The sequence below is a fragment of the Lonchura striata genome, chromosome 4, assembly GCF_050655825.1.
Source record: "Lonchura striata isolate lonStrDom1 chromosome 4, ASM5065582v1, whole genome shotgun sequence".
Lineage (NCBI taxonomy): Eukaryota > Metazoa > Chordata > Aves > Passeriformes > Estrildidae > Lonchura > Lonchura striata.
The window spans coordinates 59,087,793-59,104,728 of NC_140706.1; the positions used below are offsets into that span (position 1 = coordinate 59,087,793).

General features: G+C 47.5%; 2 protein-coding genes across 10 annotated transcripts in view; one reads left to right on the top strand and one right to left on the bottom strand.

The window, feature by feature from the left end:
* On the top strand, nt 1-8,412 carry ENOPH1 (enolase-phosphatase 1). The gene is made up of 6 exons (XM_021549307.4): nt 1-90; nt 2,969-3,070; nt 3,894-4,096; nt 4,985-5,117; nt 5,386-5,509; nt 6,507-8,412. The coding sequence occupies exons 1-6, from the start codon at nt 7-9 to the stop codon at nt 6,644-6,646; spliced, it is 786 nt and encodes a 261-aa protein (XP_021404982.3). The 5' UTR covers nt 1-6; the 3' UTR covers nt 6,647-8,412.
* TMEM150C (transmembrane protein 150C) overlaps nt 8,397-16,936 on the bottom strand; it is a 20,904-nt gene continuing 12,364 nt past the window's right edge. For all 9 annotated transcript variants that reach the window (XM_077782990.2, XM_021549308.3, XM_085578160.1 and 6 more), the window contains 3 exons: nt 13,876-14,003; nt 11,368-11,545; nt 8,397-10,738 (listed from right to left, as the gene is read on the bottom strand). In XM_077782990.2, the coding sequence (XP_077639116.1) occupies nt 10,530-10,738; nt 11,368-11,545; nt 13,876-14,003 (515 nt within the window). In that variant the 3' untranslated portion in view covers nt 8,397-10,529. The remainder of the gene's footprint in view (nt 10,739-11,367; nt 11,546-13,875; nt 14,004-16,936) is intronic.

Below are 16,936 nucleotides of genomic sequence, written 5' to 3' on the forward strand. Positions count from 1 at the left end.
GCCGCCATGGGCGTGCTGCCGGTGCCGGCGGAGGTGCGCGCCATCCTGCTGGACATCGAGGGCACCACCACCCCTATCGCCTTCGTCCAGGTGAGAGCCGGTGGCCGCCGGCACCGCGGGGGGCTCCGGTAGCATCGCCGCTCCCGTCGTGACCCCCAGCCCTGGCGTCGCGGGGGGCTCCCGTAGCATCGCCCTTCCTACCGTGACCTCCCCGGCCCCGGCAGCTCGCCTCAAGGCAGGCCGAGGTGCCGCCGGGAACGAAAGCCGTGATCCATTTTCCGCGTTTTTCCGAATAATGCTCGCGAGCAAGCGCGCCTTGTTTTGCCGATCGGCCGCCGCTGTGGTGGGCTGGGGGCAGGTCACTACCGCGGAGATTCGGGCAGCTCGGGGATTTGTTTCCTGGATGTAGGGCATTGGGGTGCTCGCAGCCTCACCCGGGAAAAGCCCTCGAGCATCGCTGATCCTGTGATGGCTGGAGCTGCAGCACCGCACCCGGCTCTGCGGAGACGCTTCTTGGCCTTAATTTGAGTAATGCACAGTTTGCAGTAATCGGTAATTCTCGGGGTGATCCGCTGCCTTTTCCCTTGGGGAGGCTGGTACAGCCAGGCGCCCCCGGTGTGGGAGGGCAGCGCAGGGGACAGACAGACACACCGAGCGTTCGCGACAGGGACTGGAGTGGCACCGACGCACGAGTGGCTTCCCTTGCCTAGGAAAAAGCTTAAGACTGCTGGAAGTGCTGGTTCAGGTGCAGAACCGGGGGCACTGGGAAGTCTGCGAGTCACAGGCGCTCGGAGAACCGCAAATTGTCATAGCAGGGGTCCCTCCTCTCCGGGAGGCTTTGCTTCGCAGGAGGGAGCGGCTTGCTAAAACAGCGAACAGATGTATCCCTTCTCCTGCCCTAACTTGGATTTCTCTGTGAGACATTATAGCTTTTGGTGGATCTTTGCAGCCAGTGGCGCACAAAGGTGCTTTGTGACCCACATGGCAGGTGAAGGCTCCTGCCTGGCTTTCTAGAGCCTTCTGCTAACACAGCTTAACGGATGAACAGCATGACCTACATCTTTCCTGTCCATGTTCTTCCAGTGCTCTTGAAGAAACTCCAGGCCTAAAATGGCATTATAGCTTCCTCCCTCCCCTCAATATCTTTCAATTCAAAGAGTTTGGACAGCTCAGGTTTCTTACTAAACATCTAACAGAGCAACTAAGTTGTTTCTGTCCACCTTGAAGCCGTTTTGCAGTTGTGCAAACACATGCCATGCACCTGAGACTCTGGGCTTCCACCCAAAGTCTTTCTGTTGCAGAGAGGCCAAATGAGTTTTGATTCTCAATAAAATTCAGTTTGATGAAAACCCTGAAAATGCTTGGAACAAGTTATTTCATCTGGTCTTTCAGTTAACCTCTATTTGCCTTTGAAAGATCCAACTGATGGTTCAGTGGACACTTTATTCTTCAATATTAAACAATTTTACTTAATTCTTTCTCTAATGTTAGAATGACTGAATCTGCAAAGTAAGGAAATAGGATGAGTCAGTTGATGAGTGGATTAAGGAAAGCTGTCAGAAAAGAGAGTATTTGGAGTCTTTCTTCCACACAGATTCCTGGCCTATTAAACTTAGTACATCGTTGACTGGGATCCATAAAACATTTGTCCCATTAGCTGTCCACTACTCCAGCTGTCACATGGGTGTCCTCTCTTAGTTCACAGACCTATGCACTTGCCAGTGGACCAAGATTTTTACCCTTTTAAAGTCCCCCAAATCATAGAATCCACTGGTCTTTCAGAGTCATTTTGGGAGTTTTTCTTAGCCAGCACAAGAGTATGAAACACTGCTTTTGAAAAGCAATCGTGTCCTTTTGACATCTGAGTTGTAAAGGAGGTTAAACCAAGCCAGCAGGTCAGCTGCATTTCCCAGTGGATTCTCTTTTATTTCCTCCATGATTTAAAAGATAGTTTGAAAGTAAAGGACATGAGAGTAACTGGGGGCATTACAAGGCTTTTGATTTCCCTAGGCAAGTTTGTGGTAATTCTTGAAGCAATTTGCATTCTTTTAAAAATATACAGCATGGAAAATACAGTATTAGAGCAATAGAAAATCCTGCAGTTCTGCCACCACATCACAATCTCAGGACCACTGCTTTCTTAATTAAGTAACAAACTAAAGATGACATAGAACAAGGAACAAGAAACTATGGGCCATTTTTTGAGGAGAGGTGAGTTTAGGTTAGTTTTTTTCTCAATTAAGAAAAGCTCAGTTCTCTACCCAGAGGAAGGACTTCCCTGCCCTTCTCCTTGACCTGAGGCTTTTACTGTACCCGGAGATGCACGGTGGCTGCTTGTGGCTTCTGACTCATGAAACATCATTAATGAGAGCAATTTGTAATTATTTCTGGTTGCTCTTGGGATCTCGGTGAAGGTTTGTAATTTTCCTGTGGCGCTTTTCCCAAACCCCGTTTAATTTCATTTGCAAGACTGTCCTGTGGAGTTCGGTGTCACCAGACCAGGCTTTTAATTTTAAAAGGTCCTCTAGCTTTGGTGAGAGGTTGAGACAGAATGACCTTTTCTTGGACAAGTGCCCCATCAAGAATACAATAGCATAACTTATCTGTTCAGAGTTGCCAGCCTTGTACTCCTCAGCTACTGGGAATGTGGGGTCACAGGTGCCACTTGAGACATTTTTTGGCAAGCCCAGGAAAAGTTATCACCTGCCTTTCCATCACAGGCTATAAGACTTTCAGCTACATAAACGTTTGTGTAAAAAAATCCACCTGCACTGATCCTGGCCCAAGACTGGCTCAGTCCTGTGCCCAGGCGGACACCCTTGGCAGGAATCTTCACCAGCTACAGCACTGTAGGGGAAGCTTAAGTTTGGGGAAATAACTGTACAAAGCAGCATGTGCAAACGTTTCCTTTAAAAGCCAGCCAGCCTTACCTCTGCCAGGTTAAAGGAGCAGCCTCTTTTTCTGCCAGGAGACCTTGTTTCCTTACATCAAAGACAACGTGAAGGAGTACCTGCGTGCTCACTGGGAGGAGGAGGAGTGCCAGCGGGATGTCGGACTTCTGAGGAAACAGGTTAAGTAACAGAGTAATTCCCTGTCTCTGCATTTTCATAGCATGCCTGAGGCGTCAGGCCACTTGGACTCTCCCGGTCACCCCACATATTTCCCTATCTCTTTGCCCTCATCCATGTTGCCTTGAAGGTTGGATTCTCCCCCATCCAAAGCCTGGGGTTGGACTTGGCAGGCAGCAGCTTCCCTCAGCTCACCTTGGTCTTCACAGCCCTGGGCAGCTGTTGAGCCAAGACTTTCCAGCTTTTTGCCTGCACTGTGCCCTTCTCTTGTTGAATACAAACCTCTTTTGGGAAGCAGCACAGGGGGATGGCAGAGCACTTGTTCCACACAGAGCTGTAGATGCTGCCTCTGTACAGGGAACACAGCATCAATTTGAAACTTGTGGCTGAAGCCAACACATGCATTTGCTTCTTTGCCTTAATTACAGTAATTAAATACTTAATCAAGCATAGTTCTCATTAGAGTATTTACAATACAGCTACAGTAATGCTAATTGTTTGGTTTGGAAAGTACAATCCAAGCAAGTATTTCTAAACTTGTCTCAATTTTCTATTGAGAAAAGCATTCAGAAAGCAATGATGTAACCCCTCGTATGAAGAGCAGTTCAAGCAGTGTCCTGCACGGGGGTGCATGGAGGTGTGGAAATTGCTCCACCTCTTCCCTCTCCTCTTTTTATCATGGATGATTGCACAGAATCACAGAGTATTCTGAGTTGGAGGGCACCTGCAAGGGTCAGCAAGCCCAACTCTTTAGTGAACGGCCTGTACAGGGATCAAACCCACAAGCCTGGCATGGTTAACACCGTGCTCTTTGCCACTTTGCAGGCCCAGGAGGACTCCAGCCTGGACGGGGCCGTGCCGATCCCTTTGGAGAGCGGCAGCGGGGAAGAGGAGCTGGAGCGCATCATCCAGGCCATTGTGGACAACGTGCACTGGCAGATGTCCCTGGACAGGAAGACCACGGCACTGAAGCAGCTGCAGGGCCACATGTGGAGGGCAGCCTATGCCACCGGGCACGTCAAAGGAGAGTGAGTAATTGTGTGAGTAGTTGTGTGAGGGGCATCTTTCCTAAAAGTGTATTAACAGAAGAGCTGCATGAGCTATTCCTGGGAACCCCACTTAAAAATACAAGTAGCATCACTAGCTCAGCAGATAAGTCAATATTTGAGAGATTTCTTGGTAAACCAATTGTCTAAGGCACAAGTATGAGCTTCTTACAGTTCTCCATCTTGCATTTTCTATCCCCAAATTGCACTCATATTTTAGAAGAAGTATAAACAAGCCAGGGTTGCAGGGTCAGACCCTTTCAGTTGTTTCCTCCTCCTTTGTCTTTTACCTGTGTGTTTCCTGCCTTTCCACTTCTTTTTGTCTTCAGATTCCACTTTATGTTTCAGCCACAACACAGGGGTGCATAAGTAAGGACAACTGAAATTAAGCCTGATCTTATTTAAGAGATACTTGGTTAAATTGTGCATTTTGGGTCTCTAAGTAAGTAAAATAAGCCCATAAATTCACAAAGCATTTTGTCAAATGAGGAGCAAGGAAGAAGAAAATGAGCTCACAGAAAAATGTAAACATCCACCAGAGAAAGTAACAAAACCCAAAAACAAGTCAAGAGAGACACATATTCTGTTGGTTTTGTTTTTAAAAACAAGGCTAAATTGTTTTACAGTGACTCGAAAACTGGAGAAAGCTGCCTGATTAGCTGCATTCAAGGAGTGAGATCTCTAAAATCTTGCCCAGCTCTTCATTACCTGCCACTGGAAGAGACCTTCTGGTTCTGAGCCCTGAGCAGATTGAAAATGAAATCCCCTTGCAAACTAATGGAACAAAACTAAGTGTCACAGTGCCTGGCTAATGATGTCCCTCCAGGTGCCTCTGGGTTTGCCCTTACCTGCTGCCCTGTTTTACTCCAGAATCTTCGAGGACGTTGTTCCAGCCATCCGGAAGTGGCGGGAAGCAGGGATGAAGGTCTATATCTACTCTTCAGGCAGCGTCGAAGCCCAGAAGCTTCTGTTTGGATACTCTACAGAAGGTGATATCCTAGAGGTAGATAACCTTACCACCTTCCTTACAGCTTCTCCCCCTGCAGAGCACTCCCTTCCCACATCTGCCATTGCTGTAACACTTTGTGGATGAATTCTGTGTCAGGGAGGTGGGGCAGTGGGTTTGATCCATGGGAATTCAGCTCAAACAGTTGACTGTGAGAGCATGGCTGCACCAACACCTTGTTGCTGTGGCAGAAAGGGAGGGAGGGAGGTTTATCCCTGCTCTTCAGGTGGCACTCAGCAATGGCCTGTGCTTCTCTCTCTTTCAGCTCTTTGATGGCCACTTTGATACCAAAATAGGCCCCAAGGTAGAAAGTGAGAGCTACAGGAGGATTGCAGCCAGTATTGGGTGTGCCACCAACAACATCCTCTTCCTGACAGATGTCCCTCGAGGTACGTGACCTGCCACTCCTACTGCCTCTCACCTGTGCAGGAAAGGCAGGTGCTCTTCAGAGGAGTGCTGCTGCCTTCTCACAAGCACACAGAAATGCTTCAGCACCTTCCCTGTAGCTGCTGCCATCTTCCTTTACACACCCGGGCTTGCACACAGCAGTGCGATGTCCGTGTGCAGCACTGCAATGAGGGAAAATAGGTCAAGTAGAAAATCTGCCTTTGCACTAGCCAGGAAGGAGAGAGTGCTGAAGCAGAGCTGAAGCTCGCCCCTTTACAAACAGGGTCAGTGGTTTGGCCAGTGCTCAGGGGAAATGATGGTGTTTTCTGTGTTGCTACGTGGCTGGTTCTTTGCGCTGCTTATGGTTAGGTTGTGTTCAGCAGCAGGGAAACACAGCTTCAGGTTGCCAACACTTGACCCATGGAAAGCCAGGCTTGAGAAGCTAACTTAATTTCCTGCTGTAGCTGGAAACATCTTTCTGGCAGAAATAGCACTGGGTCTCAGTCTGAGCCAGCTCAGTCCCTCAGAGTTAGTCCTTACCTTCTTCCCAGCCTTGGCAGCAGAGCTGGTGGGAGCTTGTAGTTCCCTGCACCATCTTCCAATGGCCTTTTGTGCTCAGGGAGCAAAAAGAAGCTTGTGAGAAGTGACTGGGGGAGGGGGCTGTTTGACTCACAAATGCCACAGGCTGACCACAGCCTCATGACAGGAATCGAGCTGATGGTGTGTCCTGCCTGCAAGGAGCCTTGGACAGCCATCAGCTGGCAGAGGGGAGGGGATGGTGAGTTAGCCAGCTCCTGTCCATTTCTGCAGCTACAGCCATCCACAGCAGGTCTGCCAGGAGCTGCTTCCTCTCCAGAGCCCTGCCACGTGCAAACGCTGCTTTCTCAGTCTCAGCCTTTAAAAGCACTCAAGTGTTTTGGGGCACCTCAAGCCTTGGGGACCCTGATGTGAAGAGGTCAGGAAGCAACTCTCACCTCCATTCTCCCCACTCTGTTTCAGAAGCCAATGCAGCCGAGGAGGCGGACACTCACGTGGCTGTGGTGATCAGACCAGGCAACGCAGGACTGACGGACGATGAGAAATCCTATTACAGCCTCATCTCGTCTTTCACCGAACTTTTCTTGCCTTCCTCCACTTAGGGAAAGCAGTGCACGCACAAAAGACTGTGCTTCACCTAATTGTCCTTGTGAAATGTTAGGTCATTTTGTCCATAATCAGAATCTCAAACCAAATCCACATTATGTCTTGGGCCTCGTGCAGGCAGGTAGGGATGGAGAGTATGGTGTGGGGTCCCTTGTGCAGTAGGACAGAGGCCTGCTGCCAGCTGGAGCTGGGAACAGGGCAGGGAGCAGCACCCACAAGCCCTGCTGTTCCTCCCCTTTCCTGGCTAGCAGTTAGCTAAGGGAATGCTTCCTCCAGACTCATCCACTGCAATCTGGTGCTGAGATGCCCCACCGTGAGCTCTGTTATTTTTAGAAGCAGTCTGCAAACAAGGTGTCCCCTTGTCCCAGAGGGAGCACTGGGGACCACAGGGGGATATGTGAGCTTCTCCCTGCAGACAGGATTTCTAGCTAAGTCAAAAATATTCAGTTAGGATTTCCAAAGGAAAATATTGACTGTGGGCTATAATACAGTAGGTTTGGGCTGCCACAGAAAAAGCCAGCCCTTGCTGCAGACAGGCTCTTTAGACAAGGAACAATATGTATATTGGCTGTGTCTGCAGCAGCTCCAGGTACAAAGCGGTAACTTGAATATGGAAGCTGCTTAGAGCTCCACAGCCAGCCTACCCAGAATGAAGTCAAGTATATATAAATACAGCTTTAAAAATTAAATTTTGGACACACTTCACTGCTGTATCATGGTGCTGGGCTGTGGGATACAACTGTCTGGACCACAAAGTCAGCTTAACAGCATTTCTGAAGTATCTCAGCAGTGACCCACAGAGATCTTCCTCCAGCCAGCATCATCCAGTAACACATTCATAGCACTGGTCAGCTGTGAGCAAACCTTGACAAACTGCTCCTGAGGGCAGACATCCTGCTGCATTTGATGAGACTCAAACCCCGCCCTTTTCATCTTACCTAAATTGTGGCAATGTAGATCAGATGATCATGGAGCTTTTCCTAACATAGTAAATAAAAACACAACTTTGCTTTCATTATATTCACTCCGTCACAGCATTTAGCCTTCCTGTCTTAGCACCAGTGATCCCAGCACCTAAAAGGCAAATTTTATTTTTTTTTCTAAACCTGTGAACACTGTGTTCCTGCTTTCACCTTCCCCAGTCCTTTCTCTAAGGCAGCAGCCTTGTCCTGCCAAGGAAGCTGTACTACCTCCCTGACCATTTTAGGATTTCAGTTGTGGCTCAGTGCAGGAGTGAAAGCCACAGGTAGGTTATACATGGTAGTAGTGGAGTCAGAGGCAATCTGAAACTCCTGTCTGAAATCCTGTTTCCCCATTCCCTGCTGCTGGCACTTCACGCACGGGTGTCTTGCCCTCACACCATATAATAAGTGCATGCTGCCTTCCTGAGCTCTGATCTACACCCACAGCTGTCCCTGTTGAGGGAGGCTGATGGGTAAAGAACAATGAAGAGACAAGCACTTGGGGAGGAAACTGTATTGTGCCAGCATGGCCCTTCTAAAAATTTAATAGTAGCAGGTCAGGCTATGGGGCAGCTAGTCCAGATCCCTTTCTGGGCTGTGCAATGGGTGTGATCCTGCCCCTAGAAAAAGCCTGCTAATTAGTGCTGTTACAGTAAGTGTATATGCATGGCTGAATGGTCCCTGGCTTCCTTAAGTGATAATCATTACACTGTAAATATATACCTTTGTTTTGCCTTCACCATCAGAAAGCTATGCTTGGGTTAGGGACAAAAATAAAGCTCACTTTCTCCATAAAAGCACTTTATTTAGTGGTCATGTTTTAGTGTACATCAGTTGTCATTTAGTTGTACTGAAATGTGCTGTTAGAAATACTCTAAGAAATGTACAGAATTATCACTAAAAACCTGAAGTTCAGTTTGGATTGCATATAGGAAAAGGAACAAAAGGAAAAAAAAAAATAACCACATCATCTTTTTTTTTTCCTTTGATAAAATTACAAAAGCTAAAATAATAAACTGAAAGTATTAATTAATTAATTAGGGAAAAAAGACACAGTGGACTATTTACAGTAAAACGCCCTTACAGCAAATTGCTATTTTGTGCTCCATATGGATTGAGTGTGCCAGTGCAAGAGGATCTCCACCTGCATGTTCTCTAGACTGTCCCCTCCTGTCCCTCCCCAGGAGGAGCTCCCTGGATGAGCCTCTAGGGAGCTGGCACGTCACACTACTGTGTTCTTGGCCACTCTCAGCACATCCTTCTGGGAAAGCTTTCCACTCATGACACTGCTACAAGGAGGAAGCCTTCAGCAATCCACAACTCTCTTGTTGGCCAAAAATGCTCTGGATTTGTAACAGCTGCCCGAGAACAAGTTTTGGTGCACAGGAAATAAAGGACTGGCTGAAAGCTTTCTACTTAACACACAATTTGTCTCAACTGTTTCTCCTCTCAGGAGAGGCCTGTGACCTTTGCAGAAGACTGAATGCCCTTCTGCCTTTTCCCTCACTGTCAGAAATGCTACAGAGCAGTACAAGTTCCCCTAAAGTGCCTTTTCCTACCATTTTAATTTCTGCTTGTTCTCCTGCAGCTCAGACAAGATGTAAAACTAATCTGAGTTTGATTTATGGAGGAAAATAGGAGCCATGTTCATGAGAAGCGACTCCCATCACTCCCCTACCCAGGCAATACAGCAGCCTTCCCAAAATTGGGCTTTGAGCTCCTTGTTCTCTGAAAACAGACCGTTTGACAACCTCCCTTTAGGGAGGGAGAAGCCCTTTTGGTTTGCCTGTTCCCTTCTACACCTCCAGCCCTCAGGCAGATCAGCCAGCCTCCATGCCAGAACTCCCTCCTGGTACCTTGGAAGCCCATTTAAACCTGTGGCAGGCTCCCCTCAGGACATCTGGCCTGGCCACGCAGAGGGGCCCAGAGCCCACACCAGCATGTCTGAAGTTTGGCTTGCACAAAGAGCAAAACCAAACCCTGTGTCCAGAAGCACTGATACTGTTCTCATGGCAGATGAGCCTGGTGTCTCTAACTCAATGTTTCCCCCTTCAGTGAACATAAAAAATTAAAAAGCTTTTGAAATACTATACACAATGTGTGGTGGAAGCACTACACATGGAAAAAGCAGCCTTTTCTGGGTCGTCTTCAGAGGACACAGACATTCTCATCTTAATTCAGCACCTCACTCCTACCAGTGCCCACCAGGAAGCCAAGCACAGCATCACACTGTGTCACCCCCTCTGGCCTGGGGATGATCTGCCTGGCTACAAGGCAGCATCAGCTAAGGCTCACTTCCTGATCACAGCACAGTTCCTTCCAAATCCAGATTTGCCATCAGCTGCTTTCCAGGCTGGAAGAAATGCCTGCCTGCTTGCCATAAAAGCCAGTCCACTGGGGGTCTTCTGTGTCTGACTCCAGGTTCTGAAGAAACAGCTGCTCTTGCTCCCCCTACCAAGTTCCCCAGTTGGCAGCAAAGCAAACAAGCCAAGAAACACATGGAAGACACAGTCTGGTGACTCGGGAACAGGTGACTCCTGAAGACTCCTGCTGTTAGGAGAAGTCTGCTTCCTTCACCTCCTCTTCTGGCAGGCTGAGCAGGACCGGCCTCAGAGGGGCATGGCAAGGCTGCTGAATGTTTCGAGTAACATGAGTGTGACAGAGCCACTCCGAAAGAGTCACTGGTGGCACAAACTAAGCACCTTGTGCTCTCTCACACTGCCACTGAGATGGATCCACTCCTCTTCCAGCAAACACCTCTGTTTGTTTGGCTCTTAGTGAGACAGCCACCCTCAGAGCCCTTTGGCAATACCATCATGATTGCACATGAAAACAAACTCATAAAAAAAGTGTAAATGAGGTCATGTTTCACCCATGAGACCACACCTGCCCCCCTCCCCCCCTGCCAGAGGACAGGCTACACCTGATCTGTCTGGTACTCGGAGGCTTCTGATAAGCTTTCAGAAAAGCTTAGAAAGTTTTCCTGGTACTCAGAACAAATTATCTCAAATCTGTAATGCCTGAACTCCACTGCAAAGGTGCCAAAGTAGCACAGGAAGCACATCACTAGGCCCCACTGGATCCTGGAAGCATGCATGTGAATGCCCTGGGCCATAAGGATGAAATCTGGAAGAGGAAAGTTAAGGAGAACAAGTGGGAGCAGAGACACCAACCAGTTTGAAAGCCAACAGGGAAGAAAATCTGAACAAAGTCAGACCCATCCAGCTGTCATGAGGAGAGTGTGAATGTGATGCTAGAGATGAAAGGGATGTCAGGTGTCCAATAATGCCCATGGAGCACAACAGCCTCTACAGACTGGGGGTTCCTGATCCCAGATCAGGGTGATAAACATTTACAGAGGGGAAGACTCAGGTGCAGAGGAATCAGTGATTTTCTTGAGCATCCAGCTAGCCAGGGACAGAGCCAGCAAGTAGGGATCTGGCTGTGGGCCCTTACCTGCCAGGAGCTTCCCAGTGGGAACTGGATCAGATCACTGCACCCACTGCAGGCAATGGGAACACCTTTCAATTCACACTCTGAAATATTTCCTTCAATTTAGATCACCTCAAAAACTGTCCTTTTCTGTGAAATCTGGAAGCATCACTCTACACAGCGTGGCACTGAAATAGGATTGTGCCATGAAGACACACTGATTAGCATTCTAAAATGCCTTGAGATCCTAGGACAGGTGTGAGAGGAGCTGCTGCAGAACACACACAATACCTGGCTTCCCGGGGAGCAAAACAAAAGGATACAGAGCACCACGCAGAGGGTGATGCTGGCTGAGAGAGCCACTCGTGGAATCCCAGCTTTCCGCCCCTCATTCTTCAGGTTGATCTTGAGGGTAAGGGCAGCTTGGATCCAGCACGCCAGTGTCCCGAAGCCAAAGGTCAGTGACGTGCCCACGTTGTGGATCTCCTCATCATTGGAAAGCTAGGAGCAAACAAACCAGTGATTGCCTGGACACAAGAGGAATTATCTGAGAGCTAACTGGATTGCTGCTGAGGATCACTGGGGTGTGAGACAGAGATGCTGTATCACTTCTTCTGGCAGAGGTACAAGGTGTAACATAACCTAGGTGAGTTGACAGCTGTCACAGTCAAGCAGATCTTTTGCCCAAAGCCCAAGAGCACTGTGAAAAATGCAGTTGCTTGGGGACTGTCTCCACAGCTCGCTGACAAGACTCACAAAGACAGAGCTGAGAAATAAATTCTTCCTTGGCTCGAAGGGATGGCCAGGGCAGGCAAGGACAACCCACTGTGGGTCTTGTACAGCTCCCTGCAATGGATGCAAATTGGGCACCTTCAGTGCCAGCTGCAGGGAGCAGAACCCTGGCACTCTCCTGAGCTAGCACAAGCCAAAACAAAAATACATGCTCCTGGTTTGGCAAGTTCCTCCCAAAAATTTCTTCTGTCGATCCTCGACCACTGGGGTCAGAGGCAACATGAACCCAACCTCTCTGAAGTGCCAGTGCCTTCCTGTTCCTTGGGTTGCCCTGTCCCACAGGGCTCTGACTGTGCAACACTGCAAGGCAAAATGACAGCCAGGTTCAACTAGCAAGAATCTGCAAAAGCATTCCTTGAGGCTGCAAATCCATTCAAAAAGTCCAGCATGGACTTAAGCCAAAAAATTTCCATTTTCCCTCTGCCTCTGAGGCTTTTTTTAGAAAAGAAACCACCAGTGTGTAACTTCTTCCTGCAGTCTTAATTCCTGTTTGATGATTTAACAAATACCCATCAAATAAAACACAATATACAGGACAACAGTCTAGCTGCTGTGCCTCCACTGATTTCTCCCCTTCTCTCTACACTGAATTTCTTTCAAGAGTAGGTCCAAATAATCATTCATGCAAAAGTGGGATTGAGCTGCCTTTCCAAAGATAGTCAGCACTGCAAGGGACTCACAGCTATAATGTCCCTCTAAAACACCCAGTGTATAATTCTCCAGAAATATGATTTAATGCCACATTCAGCTCAGCCGTCAGGCAGGGAGAGGCATAGATTAAGGTCTCATTAAGGTCTCATGTTTGGCAAAAGATCTAAGAAAGGATACAGGTACCTAACATGGAATGGATAGCTAGAATCGGATATCAGAGAATAATCAGAATTTATAGCCAGGCAAGATTCAAAGCATCTACTGTTATATTACAATCATTTGCTCTGAAGACTGAAAAAAGGAAGGCAAGGTCGAAACCATTTCCTAGTGCCTGTCCTGTACTAGAAATACTCTTCTCAGAGGTAGACAAAGCTGTTACAAAGGCTTCATAATTCCTAGCTGGGAAGCTCTGAAAAAAAGCTCTGAAAAAACAAGACCCTGGGTTTTGGGCTTGTGCTGTGGAATTAGGAAGACCAAGTCCACAAAAGTCAAATTATCACACACCTCATTCAAAAAGGAAAAAAGAAAGTCAACTGTAAAGGACACCAAGTTCCTTCAATAACTGTACAATCCAAAGAGATCCTCCTCACCCTTCACAAAACAAGTACCATTTCTGTACTGGATCCCTGTCATGCAAAGCCAGGGAAGCAGCCAGCCTGCACTGACCTTTCTCAGTTCCTGGCATTATTGGGGGTCATTATGTGCACCCCAGAGAGAGACAAAGCCTCAGAGTCAAACCCAAGCCCCACTGACTATAACACCTTGATTTTGACTGCAGTCCTGACAGACACAATCGTGATGACAGGGGACACCCATCCCTACAGATGTGACAGATGTTTGTTGCTATAACGTTGCAGGACAGAGGGAGAATGGGAGGGCCCTCACCCAGACACCCATCACATCCAGAGAAGTCCTGGCACTCCTCTGCTATGTCTCTCTCCTGGCAGGTCTGAGGATCAGTAGGAGGTGGATTTAAAGCAGCGTATGTTTTAAAAGAAGGACACTGAGCTGTCTGCTAGATTTGTATGGGCATTTGTGCATCTGTTTGTGCAGATGTGTCTGCAAACTTCCCGCTCAGCCCTTTTACCCAGGGCCATCTGTGCCGACTCCCAGGGCTCAAGAGATTCAGGAGGCTCCTGCTGAGGCTCTCAGCAGGTCAGGTCTAAGCATGCAGGTGCAAACCCTGCTGGAGACATGAGAAAAGTGATCGTGGCCCTTCATCTCGGCTCACAAGTGGCAGATAGAGGTGCAGAGCAGGTGAAGGGAGGGCAGGGGCACATGCTTTTCCCAGGCTCACATCACAGCTCGCTCAAAGACCCGAGCAGATCTGCTGGAAAAGCAGGGCAGTCACACCACAGACAGAGCAGTCCAAGCCTGCAGAGCAGTACCTGAAAGTTGCCGAGTAGGGTCATCCCAAAAGAGGCCAAGCACAGAGCCACCAAGCCACTGATGTTCAGCCAAGGCGTCAGCACCTTTGGCTTCAGCTGAATGAAGCGCAGGACAGCCACAACGAGCGCTGGGGAGGAAACACAAGGCAAGGGCCATCAGTACGTAGAACCTGCTGCAGCAAAACCTGCCTGGGGCCTGACAGCCCCCTCCTCTTTCTACCTGCAGGCTGGCAAGCTTTGTGCTTCTGCATGGCCCCCTCCCACTTAATCAGGGTCAAGATTAAGCACAGGAAGCATTTCTCTTGTAATTCAGCTACAGCAAGACCCAGGCTTCCTTTTCTCATTATGCTTTGTCTGCAAATTTTCTGGGGGAAAGAACACCTTCCTGCTTGCCTGTGAAGCTCCCACATAGTCCAACACATGCACACCATGCATTTGCTTAGTGGCACCTGGACTTGCATTGCTTCACTCTACTCACTAGTCCTGAGCTCTGCTGGAGGACATATGTCAAACTCCACTTGTATTTAAAAGCATGTGAATGGCATATACATATTTCTGCAGTTTGCCATAACATCCGCTGCCTTTTCTCCTCCTCTGAACAAATATAAGCCACAAATATAAGCCAAAACATTACACTAATTTTCCATGCAGAATGGAATAACATTCCTTCCAAGCTAACAATTCCCTCAAGCACTGTGGTATACATGACAGATAAGATATATCATACATTGTATGACATGGCATAACCCCAGAAGATAGTCAAATTGTATATTCTTGCCCTCCCTATTGAATGGTACACGGAACAACACAGAAAACCAGGCCAACAGTTGGCTTTCAGATGTGATTCAAGCCAAACCACTAAAAATCAATTTAGTTGAACAGGGAGAAATTTGCTTGCTGTCAAACACCTTCTTGCTCAAATTGATAGCACACAGCTCATACTGTTGTAAATAGATGCCTTTAGCAAATTAGATCTGCATTTTCCACAAAACCCTGTGAATAATACTGAAAACATGGTTTAGGAAAGTAAGGGCACTGCAAGTGAAAAACACCCACTTTTTAATTTCTATTTCTACAATACAGACTCCTGAAATTATGTGATCTTTTTCTAAAACTGGATGGGAATGACAAAAGGGTATTAAAAGCATTCCATGCAAAACAATGGCATTTTCAATTTCAGTAATTCCCACATTTCTAGTATGTTTCTGTAGTTTTCCTCTCCTTTAGTTTTGACATAACTAAGGCGGTCAGAGATACAAGCTAAAAGCAGCTCTCAGAAGTACACAAATACAGCAGAGGAAAGATTGACTTTATCCACAAAGCAGAGATCAGAACAGAACAGACTATTTCTGTTGGAAGGGGCCTACAACAATCATCAAATTCAGCTACCTGACCAAAAGTTAAAGCATGCTATTAAGGGCACTGTCCAAATGCTTCTTGAACAGTGACAGGCTTGGGGCATCAACCATCTCAGCAGGAATCCTATTCTGGTGTTTGACAGCTCTCTCAGTAAAGAAATGTTTTGTAAAATTCAGTCTAAACTCCTCCTGGAGCAGTTTTGAACCATTCCCATGTCCTGCCACTGGATCTGAAGAGGAAGAGATCCACACATTCCATTCCAAATCCTCTTCCCATTTATACTTGATCCAGTGTTACTCTGTCCCAGGTGCAGGATACAGCATTTAGACTTGTTTAATTTCATCCCATTAATCACTGCCCAATGTTCCAGCTATCTAGATCCCTCTGGAAGGCACCTGGTTTCTCAGGAGAGTCAACAGCACCTCTCAGTTTGGGATCACCAGCAAACTTGCTAATGGTGCCTTCATGTCATTCATTCAGATCGTTGATAAAAATATTGAACAGAACTGGCCCTAGAACTGAGCCCAGAGGGACAGCACTGGTGGCTGGATGGCAGCCAGATGTAGCTTCTCTGCAGCCCTGTGAGTCCTGCCCTTCAGCCAGTTCTTCACCCAGTGCACTGTGAACCTGATGATCTCGCAGGTGGAGAACTTCTCCAGAAGGCTGCTGTGATGGACAGTGTCAAAAGCCTTATTAAAATCCATAAAAGCTACATCCAACATCTTCCCTTCATCCATCACATATGTGGCCTTATAATAGAAGGATATTGAATTTGTTAAACAGGACTTTCCCTTTGTGAGCCCATGCTCACTGTGCCTGGTGAATGCATCATTCTTTCAATGCATCCATATCACCTTGTCCATAATTCTTCCAGGAACTGAGGTTAGACCAACAGGTCTGTAGGTCTCTGGGTATTTCTTCATGCCCTTCTTGTAAGTTGGAATAACACTGGCCGGCTTCCAGTCAGCAAGGCACCCTGCCAAAATCCCAAGACATTTGGAAGATGATAGAGAGGGGTCCTGCCCTAACATCCACTACCTCCTTCAGTATTCTGGGATGAATCCCATCCAGGACCAAGGGACTTGTGAGCATTCAGCTGATACATCTGGTCCCTGACAATTCCAGTGCTCACAAATGAACACCGCTCCCACACTTGCAGTCCTTCAACACAGAGGACTGGACAGCCCAAGGTCTATCAGCATTTTATTAAAGACCGAGGCACAGGAAGCATTGAATGCCTCTGCTTTTTCTTCATCCCTATTAGTCAGGTTACAGCCTCTAACAAGTATCTGTATAACATTTTCTTTAGGCCTCCTTTTGCCACTAACATACTTAAAATCACTCTTCTTGTTGTCTGAAACAACTCTGACCAGTTTTAAATCAAACTGAGCTTTGGCCTTTCCTGTCTTTTCCCTGCATATACAAACCACAGCTCTGCAATCTTCCTGCAAAGCCTAACCTCTCTTCCAGAGACCATATAATGGCTTTCTCCTCTTAAGCCAAGCTGGTCTTCTGCCCCACTCTTTGAGCACAATCCCACATAGCTGGGTTGCCTGCTCCTGTGCTTCTAAAAGGTGGCTCTTATAGACTGACCAGCACCCATGGACACCTAAGCCCTCAAAAGCAGATATTCTGCTAAGTACCTCCCTGAAGAGCCTAAAGTTTGCTTTCTTGAAATTTAGGAGATCAATTCTGCTTTGAT

Coding starts and splice junctions, on each gene's coding strand:
- ENOPH1 (XM_021549307.4), top strand. CDS start 7: ATGGGCGTGCTGCCGGTGCCGGCGGAGGTGCGCGCCATCCTGCTGGAC. Junction 91..2,968: donor CCCCTATCGCCTTCGTCCAG/GTGAGAGCCGGT, acceptor TTTTTCTGCCAG/GAGACCTTGTTTCCTTACAT. Junction 4,097..4,984: donor ACCGGGCACGTCAAAGGAGA/GTGAGTAATTGT, acceptor GTTTTACTCCAG/AATCTTCGAGGACGTTGTTC.